The 19171-nt window shown below is 38.3% G+C and overlaps 1 protein-coding gene across 2 annotated transcripts; it reads right to left on the reverse strand.

Moving 5' to 3' along the window:
* Positions 1 to 2309: 2309 nt before the first annotated feature.
* LOC147046348 (solute carrier family 12 member 7-like) lies at positions 2310 to 17153 on the reverse strand. 2 transcript variants are annotated; one of them, XM_085929865.1, is made up of 27 exons: positions 17044 to 17153; positions 16443 to 16607; positions 13555 to 13643; positions 13217 to 13342; positions 11071 to 11217; positions 10421 to 10475; positions 9698 to 9828; positions 9503 to 9636; positions 9329 to 9433; positions 8940 to 9151; positions 8700 to 8867; positions 8521 to 8619; positions 8229 to 8286; positions 7893 to 8067; positions 7588 to 7706; positions 7269 to 7367; positions 7027 to 7146; positions 6840 to 6944; positions 6361 to 6529; positions 5777 to 5972; positions 5534 to 5703; positions 5334 to 5465; positions 4942 to 5049; positions 4670 to 4839; positions 4403 to 4417; positions 3652 to 3785; positions 2311 to 3536 (listed from the first exon to the last, which is right to left on the reverse strand). In XM_085929865.1, exons 2-27 carry the CDS (start codon positions 16588 to 16590, stop codon positions 3445 to 3447), a joined length of 3276 nt encoding a protein of 1091 aa, XP_085785991.1. In that variant the 5' UTR covers positions 16591 to 16607; positions 17044 to 17153; the 3' UTR covers positions 2311 to 3444. The 2 variants fall into 2 exon arrangements, with proteins under 2 accessions (XP_085785992.1, XP_085785991.1); XM_085929866.1 differs by lacking the exon at positions 4403 to 4417 and having other exon boundaries at positions 2310 to 3536.
* Between the last annotated feature and the right edge of the window lie 2018 nt (positions 17154 to 19171).

Genomic DNA, 19171 nt, shown 5'->3' on the forward strand with positions numbered 1-19171 from the left:
CCCCCAAGTACACATATTCAGTTTTACAGCAATTCCAAATTGTACACATCAGACATCTTTGATCATCAGTGTAAAGAAAATCAAATTTAATATTTAAGGAAAGTCATTATTTATCACAAACGTACTTATTGCTCAGGTGGACACCAGACTAACAAATGCAATGAAAGAAAAAGAAAGCCAAAGGGCTCAACAGGGGCGTGGCCCAGAGAATGCTCATGCTGTGATGTTAACAGCCCATTATTAGCAGAAGCAGGAATGATAATGGCCCTGAAGAAAATAAAATGTGCCCCCCACTTCCTCATCCTCTGGCTCTCTTCCTTTTTTTGTGGAAAACATTCCCTCACCAGGCAAAGCACTTTTGTTTGACCTTTTGAGCTCTTCGCCTAGATGTAGCTGTCAGATAAACAGTCTGCCTCAAGGAAAATGCTACTTAGCCAAACATCACATGCTGCAGAACAATCGAGACAAAGACACTACCTTCATCTTGGTATGCTGGGGGATATTTTCTTTCCCTCAGCATCAGTAACCGCTTATTACAAAATGCTCCCTTTGCTTGTTTGTTCATGTATGATATTGCTTCGTTAGTTGGTTTGAAATCATTCAACAAAAGTAGAAAGTACAAAAAAAACCATGATTGGATTAATCAATGGAATACTCAATCGATTCAAAAAATATTTGATTGTGCCAAACGTATCAATATATTTTAGTTATTATCGTGGCCCTTATTTCACATTGTTATATAAAAATCAGACACACAAGAGCTCTGCCTATCAAACAGGGATTCAAATGGTTGAAGCATGTGGCCGCAGATGAATTATTACCTCATTTGACTCCAAAGGGTCATCTCGGCTCTGCTCCGGTCCACTCGGTTCCACTCGACTTGGCTTAAGACGGTCAGGTTTCCACTTCAAAATAACGCCATGGGAATTTGGGAAAACCAAGCTGCAAGGGAAAGCCATAGTTACAAGACTACAATAGAGAAGAAGGTAACAAAGCACATTTGAGACACTTACCTGTACACTTCTGAGTTTGGGGGTTCTCTGATAAAGCTGACCCGACTCCAGATAAGCAATACAGAATGGATGGATGGATAAATGGTATACTTTTAAAAATGTTACGATTTATTCCAGGTGAATTTGTAACAACTCTTCTTTGTGTGCACTCGCACTCCATTTTAGCTTAAAGCAGAGATTGGCATCTCGCAGCCTGGGCACACAGTGAGTATTATATTATTCAAATACAATAACATATTATAATGATATATATATTATTATAGTATTCATTATAATATGAATAAATAAATAATACAATATGTGTAGTGTATTATGCCTGATCAGGTTCCCAATGTGGGTGTAAAAAATAAAATTAAATCCTGAGAGAGAGATTATAGGAAAGTTATAGATGAATACAGATTAATTTATTTTCACGTGATTACTGTCACATCAGTTTTTGGTGTTTTGTGCATGCTGACCCAGCAAACTAATGTGTCGCACTAACAAGAAAGCATTCATTCACAGCCAACTGTCCCCGGACACACAAGGGGGATTTGGGGGTGAACAATTGATTTTGGGAAAAGTGCATTTGCATGGGCTTGTTAGGTAAGAGATGACAATGATTATCAGGGACGTGTCACAGACTGTTAGAAAGTGAGAACAATTAAGAATCTCATCACTTATTTGATACAAAACAATTTGCATCAAAGAAACAGGAAGGGGAATCAGAGTTACAATCCAAGCATCTTGATGTCCAACCATTATTTAGATTCATTTCCTTTGTGTATACTGTACACTTCCTGTTATGCCATTTCCTGCCTTTTGTCTAAATGTGGGAACATATTTAAGTATGTCGTGCATCGGAAGTTCCTGCCAGCCTTGAATACTAGGAGAAGCTTTTTTTGGGGATGTTCGCCTGCAAACTATGTTTACCTATAGTTTCCTCACTCTGCTTGCTGGCAGGTTGCTATGAGCAAGATTCCATCTTTGTGATGACTCCTAGTAAAGTGTGATGAGAATAGATGAGAGCCTATGAGTCAGGCCAGTACAAAAGGGTTGTTGGGGCCATTCAAGGGAAACAACCCTGCAAACAGCAGGACAGTTATCTGCCGCTTTGTGATAGAATGCCAGAGCCTTACAAATTGACCTCCAGTAATCTACTCGTGTTTGTATTTCTGGCCAAATTGTAAGGAAAACACATCATGAGGATGGAATGGAGTGCTCTCAAACAGGCACCGCGAAATTTCTTTTGTATTCTCCTGAACATTTTACATCTCTTCACAATTGAAAACAAGTTCTTGCAATACAGTATACAACGCAATAGAGACATCTGAATCCAGTCCTGAATGGGTTAACAATTGGGGGTTCCATTTATTGTTCTTGTTTGTTCTCAACAGATGACAAATATTCACAATCATAATAATTCAATGATATCTACAGTCACAAATCAATGTGGAGTCAAATTAAATTGTAGCTTCCTGTATTTAACCTATTTCGGAGAAATGAAGACAAGCTTCGTTCTAATGAGAAGTTGTAAAAATGGTCTAATCTAAAACAATTTCAAATGTGACTATTTCTAATTGGCACACTTCATGAAAACACAAGATAACATAAAAAGCAAATAAAAGACATAAAGTTCACCCAAATTGGACATTCAAAATTTCGACATATTATGCACGCATAATAAAATAATCACAACTTTTCAGTGCTTGAAACATACACAATGAATGGACAAGGCCTTACACAAACATATAGCCCTTTTTACATCTTTTCTCAATACACACACATTCTCTTAAGACATACACATATACAGTATATAATATATACTATATAAAATACATACAAATGTTATGAACCAGTTTACAATACTGACAAACTATGACAGACTAAAACCAATGTCGTTGCTTCCACAACACCAACCAATTTGGTTTGAATTAAACCATCCCACTATAAATTAAAAGATGAAAAGTGACAACTGTTGTGCGGGTCTGAACACAGGACATATTCTGTCGTTGTTAAAGGGTATAAAACATGATAGTACTACCGATCTTTAAGTTTGTAGCTTCCATCAAACGATTACTTTATCTGTTCCTTTCAATACAATATTATGCAAACAAAACATAATTCCACAGGCAACACTTTTAATTAAAAAAAATATCACTATATTGACAACATAATAATTCATTAAATAGATAGCATGTGGCATTTGTTTCCTCCATGTGTCATGGACTTCATGGTGAATTGAAGTTTGCATTTGTAATCTTACGGTTTACACACTAGCTAGATGGTTCAACATCTACGGAATGGTGTGGTATTGAGATGATGCACTGACCTCAATTTGTTAGTTTTCCTAATTTCCAGTCTTTCCCACGGACTTGCAATGTCCAACAACATTGTCCATGGATTTCCTGTCCTCCATGGTTTTCCTTCCATTATTAGGAACCGCTTAGCACTAAGAGTAGATGGTGATGACCTCCCGACCACCTCCACGAACCAGTAGGACACGATCCAGTCCTTCCATGAGCACTTCTAGAAACTCCATATCTTATGGACAGTCCCTTAAGGAATACAGCAGCGATACAGTACACAATTATGATGTCCCCTTCAATCAAACTGAAGGCAAAATAATATAAATAATAAATATAAAGAAAAAGGATACAGTTCTCATCCCCTTTTTTATTCTTCGGCGGTCCTGGCATGTTTAGCAAGACCAGCTGTGAATCCTGAGATTTCTTGACCACCACTTCATTTAGTTTCACGGCTGTGTGCATCCTTCTCACGTTGGACTGGTTGCTAGATTACAACAACATGAAGAGTATCACAGACATTTATCCTTGGTACGTGTGACAATATCAGGAGAGTCTTACGTTATATCTAAGTTAGGCTATTACTTATGAGAATCATGCAAATACCCTTCTTGGAAAACTTATGAGAATCATGCAAATAATGCTGATAAAATCAGATTGCATGAGGGATTTTAACATGTCAAACTGGAATGTTTTCACTCATTGTGATTTGTTTTAAAAAAGATTTTTACAGTTGTTTTACTATATTTGAAATATGATGACTATTCTATAACGAAGTAAATCATTTGTGAGTCTTCTCTGTAAAAGTGCAATTCAGAATATACTTTTTGCTCGACTGAGCAACTGTATTTATCATGGTTGTACTAAGTTCATTCTGTTTCCTTTTTTTCAATCACTTTTTGGTTCTTTTATCACAAACAGGGCATTTTTAGGTATTTTTACAGGTAATACAACCTAAAAATACCCTGTTTGTGATAAAAGAACCAAAAAGTGATTGTATTTATCATGCGTTTTGGACAGAAAGATTATCATGCACATGCATATACTACAGTACAGCGGTCATGCGCATGTCAGTAAAGCAAAGTTGAATGCAAAACCACTTACAGATTCTCCCACTCACTGAAGGGGGGGGGGGGGTGGAGGTAGGAAGACAACATTAATGCAGGGAGACCGGTAAATGATTTATCTCAATTGTCAGAAAACATACTAATGAAGTTAGATTATATCAACACAAATGTACAACTACTTAATGTAAAAACTATTGATGGAGGCTACTTTTGTACAGCGTCAAATGTGTGAATTATAACAATAATAAAAAAACAATGTATTAATCCAAATATTAAACGTGAATCTGTATGGCAGCATACTTACGGTTTCATGTTAAACATATCTTTTACAACCATTCCTTCCCTCTGTTTATTTCTCTCATGAATGAGTTTATCCTTAGTCCAGGTCATGTGGACACGATCAGGTTTGTCCGTTGAAGCTTTGGCTTCCTTTGTAAAATGAGACGCTGTATTCCGATCATGGATCAGTTGGGCCTTACCATAAAAAAATTAAAAATACACGTGAGCAATCTGGGTATTGTCATCTGTCTTTCGTTTCGTATTTTTACTTTGATTTTTTTGCACAGGTCAGTGTACCTCTCTCTCCCGTTCGGTGCGGGATAACTGCATTTGCTTCAGCATTTGAGATCTCTGCTCCATCACCAGTGTCTTCTCATAGGTGAAAGCTGAGATGTCACTGTCGTGCTGGGGCGGAAAACACATTTTAATTTCAGCAAAAGTATATCCTGTAGATATGATACATATGATTTTATTAAAGTGACAGTGTGCATATTTTTTGCCATCTAGTGGTGAATTACAAAAATACAACAGTGTGTCCATAGTGTGTGGAATTTCAAGCAAGCAAGATGTCATCACAAAACACACGTGATATTACTAAAATTATTAGTGGCATTTTAAAATGAACCTTTTAAAAAAAAATCAAAACATTCTACACACTGTCCCTTTAACAGATGAGACAAATCACTCACCATCTCAACCACCTCTACCACTGCATCCAGACGTAACTGGTACAGGAACATTTGGAGATCTTTCTTCATCTGGATTGAATTGTCATCCATCTGTGCCACCGTGAATATGCGCATTTTACACTTCCTCCACACCTAGCACAGGAGACATGCTGGTTAATTTCCATTGAGAGCTACTATATAGTATAAGGAAAAATGCAAACCTTGTGCTGATTGATCAAAAATGGCAGCAACATAAGCAGTCCACCATCATGGACAATCCACCAAACATCAATGGTACCTTCCTTGAGTCGATCCTGGTTTTCTGGAAAGTGGTCGATGTTCTTAGCAACCAGCAGAGCCTGCTGGGCCTCTGTTGTCTCCCTCACAGTCTCTGAAGTTAAAGATAAAGTTGAAATGATTGAGCAGAAACAAAACATTTTACCAAAAGTTACTTTCAAGATTACCGATAAAATTCCTCCTTGCGGAGGAGTCTCGAGCCTGTTTCCATCCTGCTGGCCAAGCCATCAAAACCGCATTGTGCTTCATTCCTCCCAGTCCTGCTGACTGAATGAGCAGAGAAAAACCATCCCGCAGGTTGGAGGACACGACTACATGGGAGAAACCTTTTGTCCGTTCTGCGGCCATGACTGCTTTCAGGTTCTGCAGGTTGGAAATGGAAAGGTTGTAAATTGACTCAAGAGCAGAACAACAAAACTCATTTCACAGTTTCAACCCATCCAAAAGACGTAAAAAAACAATGATCAATTTGAAACAAGGGTTAATTTTGAACATTTATAAAATGTGGATTTATTTGCTCGAGTTCACTTTCGGGCTAGATTTCAGCAGGCAGATAAGAAGCGGTGGACCGAATATGTATCAAAATGATGATTGTGCAAATCCTTGAAGCTAAGGTGTGACTGAACCAGAACCATCTCTTATGTTTTGTCTACATGCATTCATTAATTTGGGCTGTGCATCACTGCACAGCGGAGAATCAACAGGCTGGAATGCAGGATCACACTTCACCCTGCCAATCGAATAGTCAAACCTGTTCTCCGGTCTTGGCATCAGTCCCTCGTTTCATGTAAGTTCCCTCCAGAACAGAACAGACGATGGTCAGCCCTTTTCCTGCTTTGAGCTGTGTAGTGAAAGACAGGAGGCGCGGATGTTTCACCGACAGCTGCGAGTCCAACTTGCACAACACTAATAGCTGGGGCCTGAGGGCATGAAAAAAAACAAAACAAAAACAAGTTTATTGATTATTCACTCCCAACTTCCTTTAGAAGTACAGAATATTTTTGGTTGCATTGTTCAGATGATAGTTTTGTGCATTGTACTACTGGTATACCATTATTTACATGACTATAATAAAAGAAAGAGTCTTCAACGACCCTAAAAATATGGGTGCTGTTATTGTATATTCATTGTTTCAATACTATTGATGACTTCTATGATTACAAAGTCTTAGTGGTGGTATTAACCGATGGTTGTCGGGTTAGTCGCTACCATACAAAACAAAGAACTCACCTCCAGTTTTTGGTATGTGGTGGGGATTCCTCAAGATGAGTTAGGGCAAAACGTGCTGCATTTAAAGACAAACCTCGGAGACCATCTCCCCATTCCTTCTCTGCCCTGTGCACAAAGTGGTTCAAGTCAAGGACAGGAACTTTTTTTTTTTTAAGAGGTCAACCTAACCTAAAGCCCTTGAACTCACCCTCTGTACTCAATGTACTTGTAGATGCAACCAGCTATCACCATGGCAACCAGGGCATAATACCAGGAGGAGATAAACATGAGAGACAAACACAGACTCATTCCTAAGAAAGACAAAGTCCTGGAAGACAGAGGGGAAAACAAAACAATATATATTTCTTGACACATTCTAGAGTTTATCATTATAATCCAGTCATTTGTAAATCATAAGGACTAAGTGGAGAAGTTACGAAATATGCTCACCAGTGATAGAATTTGAAGCGAGGCCTCCAGTTGGGTGTTCGGAGCAAAGTCTGGACAGCACAGGCCAGGTTAACAAACAGATAGCACATAAGAAAGAACCTGTGGATATCCAGTGACACAATAAGAAAGAGATATAATTTAAAAAAATAAAAATCAATTAAATTTGAGCCATTCAGCCATTTTCTCACTGTAATAATGCCCCGTTTTGAATGCCACAACTTGAGTAATTTATTTGACACTGTAGCGTAATTATCTAATTAAAGATTCGATATAGTTGATGTATTTGATCTCATTGTGTCTATAAAAATATTGTACAAACATTGAGAGAATGGGAGCCACGGCATCCAACGAGGCAATGAGTATTCCTATTTCACAGATTCCAACTGTCAGCAACAGAGCCCATGTGGGTTCGCCATTGGCTTTGCCGTGACCAAATATCTGAGAAAGAAAAAAAAAAAAGGAAAGAGAATAGTCATGAGATATTCTTCTTGAATATAAAAATATAACCAGGATTTTGGAATTGTCATAGCAATACTTTAGGAGAACTTATACCAGCTGATTAAAGCAAGATGTGGGATACACTTGGACCAGTCAATTCTATCTATTCAAATGGAAAGCGCTGACCTGCAAGAATGGTACGATCCCATCGCGAGCGATGGCCTGAAGAAGCCGGGGGGCTCCAGTTAGACTTTGAAGCCCAGCCCCACAACAGGAAAAGAATGATCCAATCACAATAACCCAAGGTGATGGCCAAGCCAGGATTCCAATTACTGGGTTTTTCTTGACTGAGTTGCCAAACCTGAAACAAACACAGCTGATGTTATGATACACACAAAAACACAACACTTCAACAATTTTAAGCTGTCAGTCAGGATGTAGATCTTTCATAATGCAATGACTTATAGTTTGAACATACACGTTGTACGTCTAACATTAAACATGTCATAAGGAACTACTTACTTGTCCCTCAGCACCACTCCCTCTATACATGCTCCAAAAAACAGCACACAGGAAATGTCTGATGATGAAATTAAGATAAAAAAAATCTTCACAATACAAACTCTATGCTGTACATTATCCTTCTCAGATTCAGCCGGAAACATTTTTGGCATGATAATATAAATTCAATTCAAAATATTAGTCTTTCCGAACTCTCGCTTGACCATATGACTATTCGTGTGACTATTATGATTGTAATGAGTTTTGAAAAAAAAATAATCTCTAGGCTTGAAATGTGGATTTATAAGGATACATAAGAAAGATGTGGTGAGAATAGCCATTATCGTTCCAATCGGTATTGACCTCTGGGCATCTCTGAGATCACCAGATCTGTTTGAGCCAGCCATTATACCTGGAATCAAGACAAAAATAAAATATTTAATTGCACATCATGCAATGGAACATATATTCTTGCAATATCATAGTAGTCACCTGTAACTGAAGGGAAATATATTCCCACCAGCAGTGTGAAGTAGGTGGCAATGTCATTGAAGACGTAAGGTTTGTAAATATCTCCGGATGTGTCTTGAGCTGGTACAGAATCCTGATTTTTCTTTTCTAAAACCGTATAGGCTGGACCATAGTCACCCCAAAGATTGTCTGATTCACAACAAAATAACCATTATTGAAAATCTACTGGGAATGAAACAATTGAAACTGGATAATTCTCACCTTTCAGAACCCCGCTCAAGACCCCGGGAATAGCCGGAATCTCTGTAACATTATTTAAACTGAAATAGTCATCACAGGTGGCGTTGAGATGTTCACTGTTACAGAAAAGTTTCCAGAGATCGGTGGTCAAAGTCTGGTTGTCCACGATCATAGTCTTTGCACACACTTCAAACTTGTCGTTCTTCAGAGAACGGTTTCCCAGAAGACACACACTAAACCAAAGAGAGCAGATACAAGCCACTAGTTAGACATTGGACTGTGACACAGATAAAAATATAATCAAAAAAATAAAAGAATAAAAAAATAAAAAAATAAAAATATCTGTTTACAAAAATATATATATCATGCCTCCAAATGACACACAAAAAGTATTTGGCCGAGTTACTTACGTAAACTCCGGTGGCTCAATGGCCGACTTGATGACTCCTGCATAGGTGGCCAGGATGGAGAGCATGACGCAAGTCAAAAATACCAGAGCCAGTTTGTTGACATACCTGTGCACAAGAGGGCAAAATATGAGAGTCTAATATGTCCACATGGTTCGTGCCACTCTGGATACATACTTAACCCCAACAAACACAATAAGTGCCATCAGAAGCAGGCAACAAGTTCCGTAGACACGCATATTGTTGAGGGCTGTTCCTTCACTCTCTATACTTGTAGCCTCAAACAGTGTTGCTGTCGGAACAATATATGTCTGGCAATGGAGAGTATGTATGAGTTAAGCACTCCTTGCAAGCATCACTGTTGCCACATACCAGCAGAATCTCAATGGTGCCGAGTATGTACAAAGATCCGGCAAAGGTGGTCCCGAGGTAGAAACAGAGACCAACTGCTCCACCAAACTCTGGTCCCAGTGATCTGGAGATCATGTAGTAGGAGCCGCCCGCTTTAGAGAAACTTTATCCTGGTTAGATTTCAGCAAACTCAAAAGACTTTGTTTTGCATTGCGACAGTCAGGTTTTACTGTAGACAGTTGAAGAACAAAAAACATTTGAATATTTTGGATAACAAATATCACGCAAACCACACTGATCGAATGGCTTTTGTGCAAGCACCCAATATATTTATTATATATATTTATTTATATTTCTATATTTCATATATTTATTAGGGGTGTTTGATTAACTGCAAAGAGGACCAGGTATTGAAAAATAAATGTATTCTAATAATACAGTGGGATCTTGGATTTCATATGCCCTAGTTTTTTAGACTTTTCATTTTTAGTTGAAAATATCCCAGTTTTCTTGTTGTTGCTCAAAACCACATGATTTGGACACCCATTTCCCAGAATTAATGCCCAAATAAAGCATCCCGTGTGTGTATAAAAATATAAACTATAAACATAATTTAATTATGACTGTATGCACTGTGATGTCATTCTTTTAACATTATATTAGGAAATGTCCCCCCAAAAATTTGTAGCAGCAATTTTGGTAAAATTCCATAAAAACTGTACGTGGGGGTGTGCAGTCATTTACCTGGTACGACACCATTTGTTGCTATGGCGCTCATCGATATAGCTGTGAGCAATGTCTGCAAAAGAGGAAAAAGAAACTCAGTTAGGTTGACTGGGAATGTCCTATTTTCATGACCTCAATTTGGCCGCGGGCTTCCTTTTTATTTGAATTTACGCTTTGTTACAGTGGTGCTTTTTTTGTGCCGTATTAATTCAGTTAAGTGTGTCAAAAGAAGCAGTGCCAGTCTATTTAAACACGGACCTGCAAGTATTACGAAACAGCAGATGGCTCACAAACTACAATATAGTGCTCTCATCGCTTAATCCGACACTTGGAAACTGGATTCCGTGTTCAAGGCTATTTGTAATGTATTTTAATTCTATTCATACGAGTGGATAATTATTGGAAGAGAGTGAAGTGCAAATGGTTCACATCACATGAATGTTGATGAACAATGATCTCCCTGTCTAGTTTCCTAGAGCTACTGACATACTTTATTGAAGTAAATCAAAACAATGCAATGCTTATTTCTCCTGAAACCTTAAAACTTAAATTGAATTCCATAAATAAAATCAATGAAAATATTCTGTCATTCTTTCATGGCTAAACATTTCAATTTCATGACAACGCATACCATCGTCCCAATTGTGTCGAAGTTTTAAATGACTTACACAAATGCAACACATGGACACAATGGCCAAGGATCCGAGAATTCCTGCCGTTCCGACTATCCAGGTGAGACGCAAGAAAAGGATCACACCCAGAATGTTTTGCAGGCAGGGCAGATACACCCCGATAAACGTTCCCATCTGGGGGAGCTTGAAAAACAAGAGACACATTTGTGAGACAACGGAAAGATGGACATTTTGCTTTTTCCACCTTAAGTGTAATCTTCCTCTTCATTTGTTTGTTTGATGTACAGATTATGCCAATTCCATTTTTTTTAACATTCCGATGGAAGCACAGAAAATTAATATGATACAGTAATCAACAACATAGTAGCGTTTACGTCCAAGTACTTAAAGCTATTAAAAACAAAAACAAATGGTGCGACATGCCTATATTCTATTTCAGTCACTTTCATAGACCACATCAAGGACCTAAAAAGGGCAGCGGGAAGGTCGCCAAAATAAAATGCTACACTAGAAAATTAAAAGCAAAATAGCATTTGCCATAATGTGCAGATGCCAGCCCCCAAAATTGTCTGAGAAAAATGTTATTAATTGAGAAGACAACATTTACTCTTCACAAATTGAGCTTCACACTGTCGTGTAGTAAGCTCATCTGTGGAACACGGGATATGCGGCTTGCTCCACTTCAGTGATGTCAACAACAACATGATCAAAGCAAATAAGAATGAATTACTTCAATGGAGACACGTTAAAGTATTAGTGACCTCTCTGTGAATTACCACGTTGAACAGGAGTGAGGAATTTCAAACTGAATCCTGCTTTATAACACTGACAAGTCAGACATAATTCAAGCATTCAACCAGCCAACTTGCTTAGGAATGCAAGAAAATGAATATAATTTAATTAAGAAATGATCATGTACTTTACAACAAAGATATGTTTTTCATTTTATATTTTGGAATTGTCAGATGAATAGGTTATCAGAATGTTATTCTGTCGCAGAACAATACCTAAACGTAGCCATAATAATAATAGTAATAATAATAATAATAATAATGCTATTTAAGGAATGCATTTCTGATCATGTCTGATGGTTTTTGGACACACCACAACAGGATGCTACCAAAATATATGTACATTGGGGTCAAAGTGCAAAATGATTTGTATGCAGTATCATTGCATGAACCCTTTGCATTTCAATATTACTGAAGAGGCAACACAAAAGCTGCACAATGCGTCAAATGCGGAAACATCTCTTGCTCCTGAATAAATAAAAAAAACCAACATGTTGTACATACCATTTTTTTAGTAGTCATAATAATGCTGTTCTGCATTTTCTCCATGACTTTGAGTTGTTTGTCAACATTCTGCAAAGGCCCCGATGTAGACTTCCAAATGTCCCACATCTTGCAGTTAAGCTCTCGCTTTAATTCCTTCCCCGCAGTTGGTTTGCATTGCTCTGTCCTATTTTTGAGTACCGAGCCAAAGATCTTAAGACTAGCGAAGAAAGAACAATGCTATCACTCAGGAGGAGGGATTTAGCAAGACCACTTAAGGCCACTTCACAAAGCAGCTCTTCACTTTTCAGTGTTCTTTCTTCCAGCCACTCCAGATAATTTGCACAGATGCTATTTAGAAAAATGTAAAGAATAAAAAAATAAAATAAAAATGTATTTACAATGATCCCAATTTGACCTCGACTTGCATTTACGCCCGCCACATACAATTTACTGAATAAAAAGAAATGTTACCAGTTAGTTAGACAGGAAAAAAAGGAAAGGAAGAGATTTGTTCGGCACTACAAAGTAGGTCGCTAACAAAAATGTGTTTGTCCAGTTTCCAGCATGCCCCTAAAACCATTTTGACATATGATTAATTATTTATTTTATATAGACAACTACTTGTATTTGATCAGATGTGCTGCTGTTTTTCCTCAAATTACAAAAAGAAACAAATTCAACAAACGGACGGAAGTAAGATCCAAACCAAATAAGATCAAATCTTCAAAGGAAGATTTCGAATGTCATGCAGCATGTCAAACTTAATTTATCGAGGGGAAAAACCCGTTACAATGCGCAAATTGAAAGGTGTTTCTCGAAGAAACCCGAGTGATCTGCTATCAAACTGAACTATGGAAGCAACTTTTCCATTGCAAGTTATCAAGTTGGATTAAGAAAGTTCATACCATGATGGCGACCCTCCTAACCCCATCTTCAGCCTCTTCGTGTTCCCAAACACCTTGGGTGAGGTTAGTGTAGTTGGCTAGCTTGTTTAGAAGTGATGACACCATAGGGTTGCGGTCCATTTCTTCCTACAAAGGAGAATAGAACAAAATAAATATTAAAAACCAATTTGCTGTTCATTTCCCCCCTTCTTTTACTACAAATATCTGGAACAAAATGAGTTCCCAATGATAGTAAAAGCATATTAGCAGACATCTTCAATAGAATTAATTTCTCAATTGTCTTAAACACTCAACACGGAATCCGCACGTGCAGACACAACATGTTTGTTAAGCCTTACCTCAAACAAGGCCATGTTTTTGCCATCATACTGGTCGATGTCATGGTCTGAGTTGATGAATGGGAGTGACTCCCTTTGAAAGTCATCTCCTAAAGGGATTCATTAAAAAAAATAAAAAAATATATTAAATTAAAAAAATAAAATAAACACAATAGATGCAAATGAATGAAACGGTATGTACAGATTAAAAAAAAGAATTCTGGTACCTTGACACACGAATTGAATTTGTTCCATGACCACACTTGCATATCAAAACAATCATCTTTCCCCAGTGAATTAAAATTGAAACGCAATCAAACAAGCCTCCTCTAAAAATACATCACCAAAAGAAATATTGCTCTGATTCCAAACATGTGATGTTTACCATTAATTTGCATTATCTGATACGTTTCTACATTGTAACAGAATAGTTATTCAACTGTGGGGTGGAAAAAAACCCATCCAGAGGCCAGACAAACGTTGCAGTGGGCATGACTGTTGTTATGTCAGATGTTTGCACGATACACTATTACACTAAATCGCACTGTTGTCTCCAGATCATAAAATGCCTTGCAGAAACCAATGCCCTTCATTAGGCCACAGCTGAAGATGCGACTACTAGTCAGAATAACTGTCCAGTCTGTGTGCCCTACTTTGCAGAACATTTAAATCCCATAGAGGGTTAGTTATTGATTGGAACCATTTTTTCCCCAGTCCTAAATAGTGGATGATACATATTCAAGTGCAAGGTGGTTAATACTCAATCAAGAGGTCCCGCATTCCAGGTATGAAATCCTCTTCGGTGGGGTTTGCATGCTTTCTCCACATGCTTGCGTGTTTTCCTGGGTTAAGTTAACTAGGGTCTATGCGTGCCCTGACATTAAATAATCCTGGCTGGTTCTGTGACCCTAATTTAACCCATATAGAAATTAACAGTGAGGATGGAATATACATATAACAAAAAGTAGCTTTTTTGGTTACTTCTAATGTCTAATGACATTGGGATTTCCCAAGTTGAACACCCTGTAAGGCATAAAAATGACCTTTCTCTTGAAAAATATCTTTTAAAAATGCCATCATGCTTGAAGTCATGTGCTCGAAGATCTCGGGAGACTTCAACAGATCTAGTGAAACCTAGGGTGATATTTTCCAGCGCAATGCGCAGGTAGAACTGCGCATGGGTTGGGTTTTTTATTTTTCTGGTATTTTCGGGCATGCTTAGAAATGGCTTGCAAGACTTACAAAGTGATGAATGTACATTCTAATATAACCGTCTTGTTTCACATCCTGGTCAAAGTAGCTGGTAATGGAAAATGCACATACAGGTATGTTGTTGTTTATACATTTTTTCTGACATCCTGTCCAATCAGCATTGTGGGCTTGAGCTCTTTTGTTGTGCTAAATGTGCTGATTATAAAGTCATGAGGGCCACAGGTGACCAGCGCACCTGTTGTCACACTTTTGGAAAGTTTTTCTTTGAAACATGTCTATGATATAACACAATGACTCATGATCAGTGATAATGTAAGTGATAATGTAAATGATTTATTGTACAAGTTTACATAAATCATATATATACAATGGAGCCTCGGTTTTTGAACGTCCCGGTTCTCGAACAATTCGGTATTTGAACAAAAAATTCGAGATTTTTTTGCTTCGGATGTTCGTTATTACATTCTCGTTACTCTGAGGATTGCATCAACTCTAATCATGCCTCCAAAGGAAGCAAGTGGGAGCAGTAAAGCCATCCTAAAGCAATGCGACAGTGAGCGCCCGGCCGGCGTGCTGCGGTTGCGCGATCGGACCAAATTAAGCTCTCTGCGCACTGAGGTCTACTTAAATTTCGGAAAGTCCATTAGGACTTTAAAAGTATTTTCTAAATTTCAGAGACCGCTCTGTCACAATAATGCGACCAGCGCGGTGCAGTTGAGCGGTCGGCGGCGCGTTACAGTTGCGCGTTCGGAGGTGCGCTGCAGTTGCGCGATCGGACAAGATTAAGCTTCCCTGCGCACTGAGGTCGACTTAAAATTTTGAAAGTACATCAGGACTTTAAAAATGTTTTCTAAATTTCAGCGACGGCTCTGTCACAATAATGCGACCAGTGCTGTGCAGTTGCGCGGTCGGTAACGCGCTACGGTTGTGCGTTCGGCGGTGCGCTGCAGTTGCGCGATCGGACAAAGTCAAACTTCCTGCACACTGAGGTCCACTTACATTTTAGAAAGTACATCAGGACTTTAAAAATATTTTCTAAATTTCAGCGGCCGCTCTGTTACAATAATGCGACCAGCGCGGTGCAGTTGCGCGGTCAGCGACGCGCTACGGTTGCGCGTTCGACGGTGCGCTGCAGTTGCGCGATCGGACTAAAATGCGCAAATGAAAAAATGACGGATTTTTGGGGGGCTTGGAACGGATTAAATTTCTTTCCATTAAAAACATGATTGAACGATTCACTTCTCGAACAGCCTTCTGGAACGGATTGTGTCCGAAAAACGAAGCTCCACTGTATATATATTTTAATTATAATAGATTTCCGTTTTCAGTCCATTTCTGAAACTACTTTCACGAATATCTAAATGATTTAAACACAACTAACAAGGTAAACATTTACATTCAAACAAGTCCCTTAAGAAAAATTTGAATGAGTTATCAACATGTTAAATTATACTGCGGATTTTTTTTTTGCAAGTCAGCCAGTTGTGAACTTGCAGCGTTAACTTATTACGCACAGTTCTATCGTTCATTTACATGGCCAGCAGGTTTAAGCAAGTTGAACCTGACGCATTTAAAACTGCCTGTCACAACATGCGGTTATTGCTGTATGATTGTTTGTCTAAGAACACGTTTGCTGAAGCAATAACACAAATACACTCTTCTTTCGCATGCAATATTCTCCAGCTCCAGCCCCTTACCTGACTGGGATCCGTCTGAGTTATTTTCCTTATCTTCATCCCGAAAAATATTATTGAGGCTGACAGGTTTGTCACCTCCAGTTGCAGTTGCCTTATTACTGTTGCCCTCTTCATCATTCACTGGCACCACAGTGAAGTTGGTGGGCATCTTGTCACCGCAGTTGCCTGTAGAATGTATCGAGTCGTGTTCAAGTAACTTGGAGGTACAAAACGATCTACACAAGACCACGTGACGTCTGTTGTTTTGGTTCTTGTGATCTCATTTCCACAAAGTCTTGAATGGGTAAGCGTTTTTCTGCACGTGAGATAGGCCAAAAATATAACTTTGTTTCTCTTTTTCTTTGTTATTTTCCCTCCCTTTCTCTCCAATGCCCCAAGAGCATTGCCCCATGTGACACTGTTTAAAATACCAACAGCGCAACGCTGTCTGCAAACATGGAGAGAATCCTGCAGCTCCTCCCCCGCCCTCTGTCATACTTCTTGCACTCTCACCTTGGTTGAAATTCCAAAAGGTAGATAAAAAAAAAAATCTTATGGGAAAAAAAAAAATCATCAAAAGTCAAGGAAAGATATGAAAGACCGTAACAACTTTAACACTTACATGAAAGGTTGAAAATATAACCGCCAAGTTTCTTGTGGCTTTGGGTTTTGTTTCCACTTCTTCTCAGACTGGGAGCGTCTGCTTCGGATTTCCTACTAGTCAACAAAATGGGTGTTACCTTTCCCACAGTGCATTATGGGTAGAGCTGAGGTGTTGAAGTTCAGGGCAGAGTGGTAACACAGGGTAGCAAACTAAAAAAAAAACACAAATAAAAAAACACCTTGAACCATAATGCAATGGGCAGCCAATAATGAAGAAGCAATGGGAATAGGGATTCAATTATTTTTTATCACAATAGTTTCCAGGCCTGGCATAACTAGTAATGCAGCAAAAACAGTGATGACCTTTTAATGTCTTAATGTTTAAATCTTATTAATTTGTAAAAAATATGTATTCAGACAGGTTAACAATTGCTTGCTTGTACACCAGCTAAAAATAAGTCCTAATTTTACACTGACCATAAAAGGTGTTTTTCCCTCTTCCATTACTCCCTGACAGTGTGATCATTGAGTTATGCAAGGTCAACTTCTTTAACTCAATGTTACACAATGTAATATCAAATGACTCCTAATGACACATTTTGTTGAGTGCTGCATGTATTCAGGGAAACAAAACAGCTCAGCCAGCCATTTTCTAACTGCTTGTTCTTTTTTTGCAGATGAGCTTGAGCCAGCCTATAAGTCAGGTTTCACCAAAGACTTCACGCTGAACATGCATGTGTTTGTATTGTAAGAGGAAAGGAGAGAAAATAGGGAGAAGATGCAAACTCCAAGGTTTGCGCCGAAATTCAAATTCAGAACTATAAGGCAGGCGTAATAACTACTTGTACTGCCTTTAGGATAAATTAAATAATAATTGTCAGAAACATCTTCATTTATGCTCTCATGACCTGAAACTTGATCTGCGCTTTGAATTATATGATCAAGATGAGGTAAACTTGCTGACGCCAACTATTTCATGGATAACTTTATGACCTGGGTGTCGCTGATGGTGTAATGATTTACTCACTTGACTTCTGAGAAAGTAGTGTGGTTTCATCCTTCTCACATTGTCTATATCATTGTGAGTGGTTGTATAGTCTAGATGTGTTCAACTCAGGACAGAGCACCTTTTGTTAGAAAAAAAAAAATAATTCAAGCAGATATGAATATAAGCATGATTTTATTTTGCACCAAAGGAGGATAGACCTATAAAGGCTATTTATTTGCATCTGTATGTTTATTTTGGGAATCTCAGTTTAGTTTGACATAATTTGGGTTCACAAAATGGAACATTTGGAAAATAAATCAAGTCCAAATAATAAATCTATTTTATTCTTAAAAACGTTATTATTTTCCATTTCCAATTTAGACTAAATCAAAAATGATACTGCAGCCTTCATTCCTCCTATGCAACGTCAGTAGATGGTGCTGTGGGTCCATAAAAGATGTAACATGACTGCCAAACTGATCCACTCAGTCTAAGGAAGGATTGTAACAGTGGGAAGGTGATTGCCAAAAGAGTTTCAGCAAATGCTCCCTGCCAGAATAATTAATAAAAAAAAAAAAGAGAAGCTCCTGAGGTTGGAAACTTTGTGAAAACAATCACAAGAAATCAAATAGTATTGTATCAGGTACTGTAAAAACTGTCACCCAAATTCAGCGATGCAGGTCTCCGCTTGTTTGCATGCACTTATTCTTGGGCAAGGTAAAAATACTGAATTGGAGCTACAAAGACTTTTCCAACTCATACGTCTGAAGTGAAAATGAGAAAAAGCGCAAAGTCAAAATCCTTTTAGCAAACAGTAAAAAGGTCAGTGCTGACGCACACTGGGAACACGCTGCCCTCCCTCAAGACCATCTTGTTAAGTGACCTAATTCTATTTGTAGAATTCTTACCTGTTTACAGACTCCTCTTCCAAAACCTGCACAAACACACAGTGGGCCTTCGGTTTGGCTAGTATCTTGTGTCATCAAACAGGATCAATTACAAAGACCCTCACTGTGCTGTGCCACCGCAATATTATGGCAAAAAGTTTTACTTTTGTTTTTATGTTTATTTTTTCATATGTGTTTCACTGTAGGAATTCTCCTAAAACTCAGAGTTGAGCTGTTCCGCCACAGCCTTCTGTCCTTTGTACGTCAATTCA

This window comes from Syngnathus leptorhynchus, chromosome 14 (assembly GCF_054491065.1).
Source record: "Syngnathus leptorhynchus isolate UIUO chromosome 14, UIUO_Slep, whole genome shotgun sequence".
In the NCBI taxonomy this organism is placed as follows: domain Eukaryota; kingdom Metazoa; phylum Chordata; class Actinopteri; order Syngnathiformes; family Syngnathidae; genus Syngnathus; species Syngnathus leptorhynchus.

What these genes read in the sequence shown, in the direction of transcription:
- LOC147046348 (XM_085929865.1), bottom strand. Translation starts at nt 16,590, where the DNA reads ATGCCCACCAACTTCACTGTGGTGCCAGTGAATGATGAAGAGGGCAAC. An exon ending in TTTTGATCAATCAGCACAAG is followed by an intron (nt 5,466 to 5,533) that starts GTTTGCATTTTT and finishes CTCCTGTGCTAG; the next exon opens with GTGTGGAGGAAGTGTAAAAT. An exon ending in GCACCGAACGGGAGAGAGAG is followed by an intron (nt 4,840 to 4,941) that starts GTACACTGACCT and finishes TTTTATGGTAAG; the next exon opens with GCCCAACTGATCCATGATCG.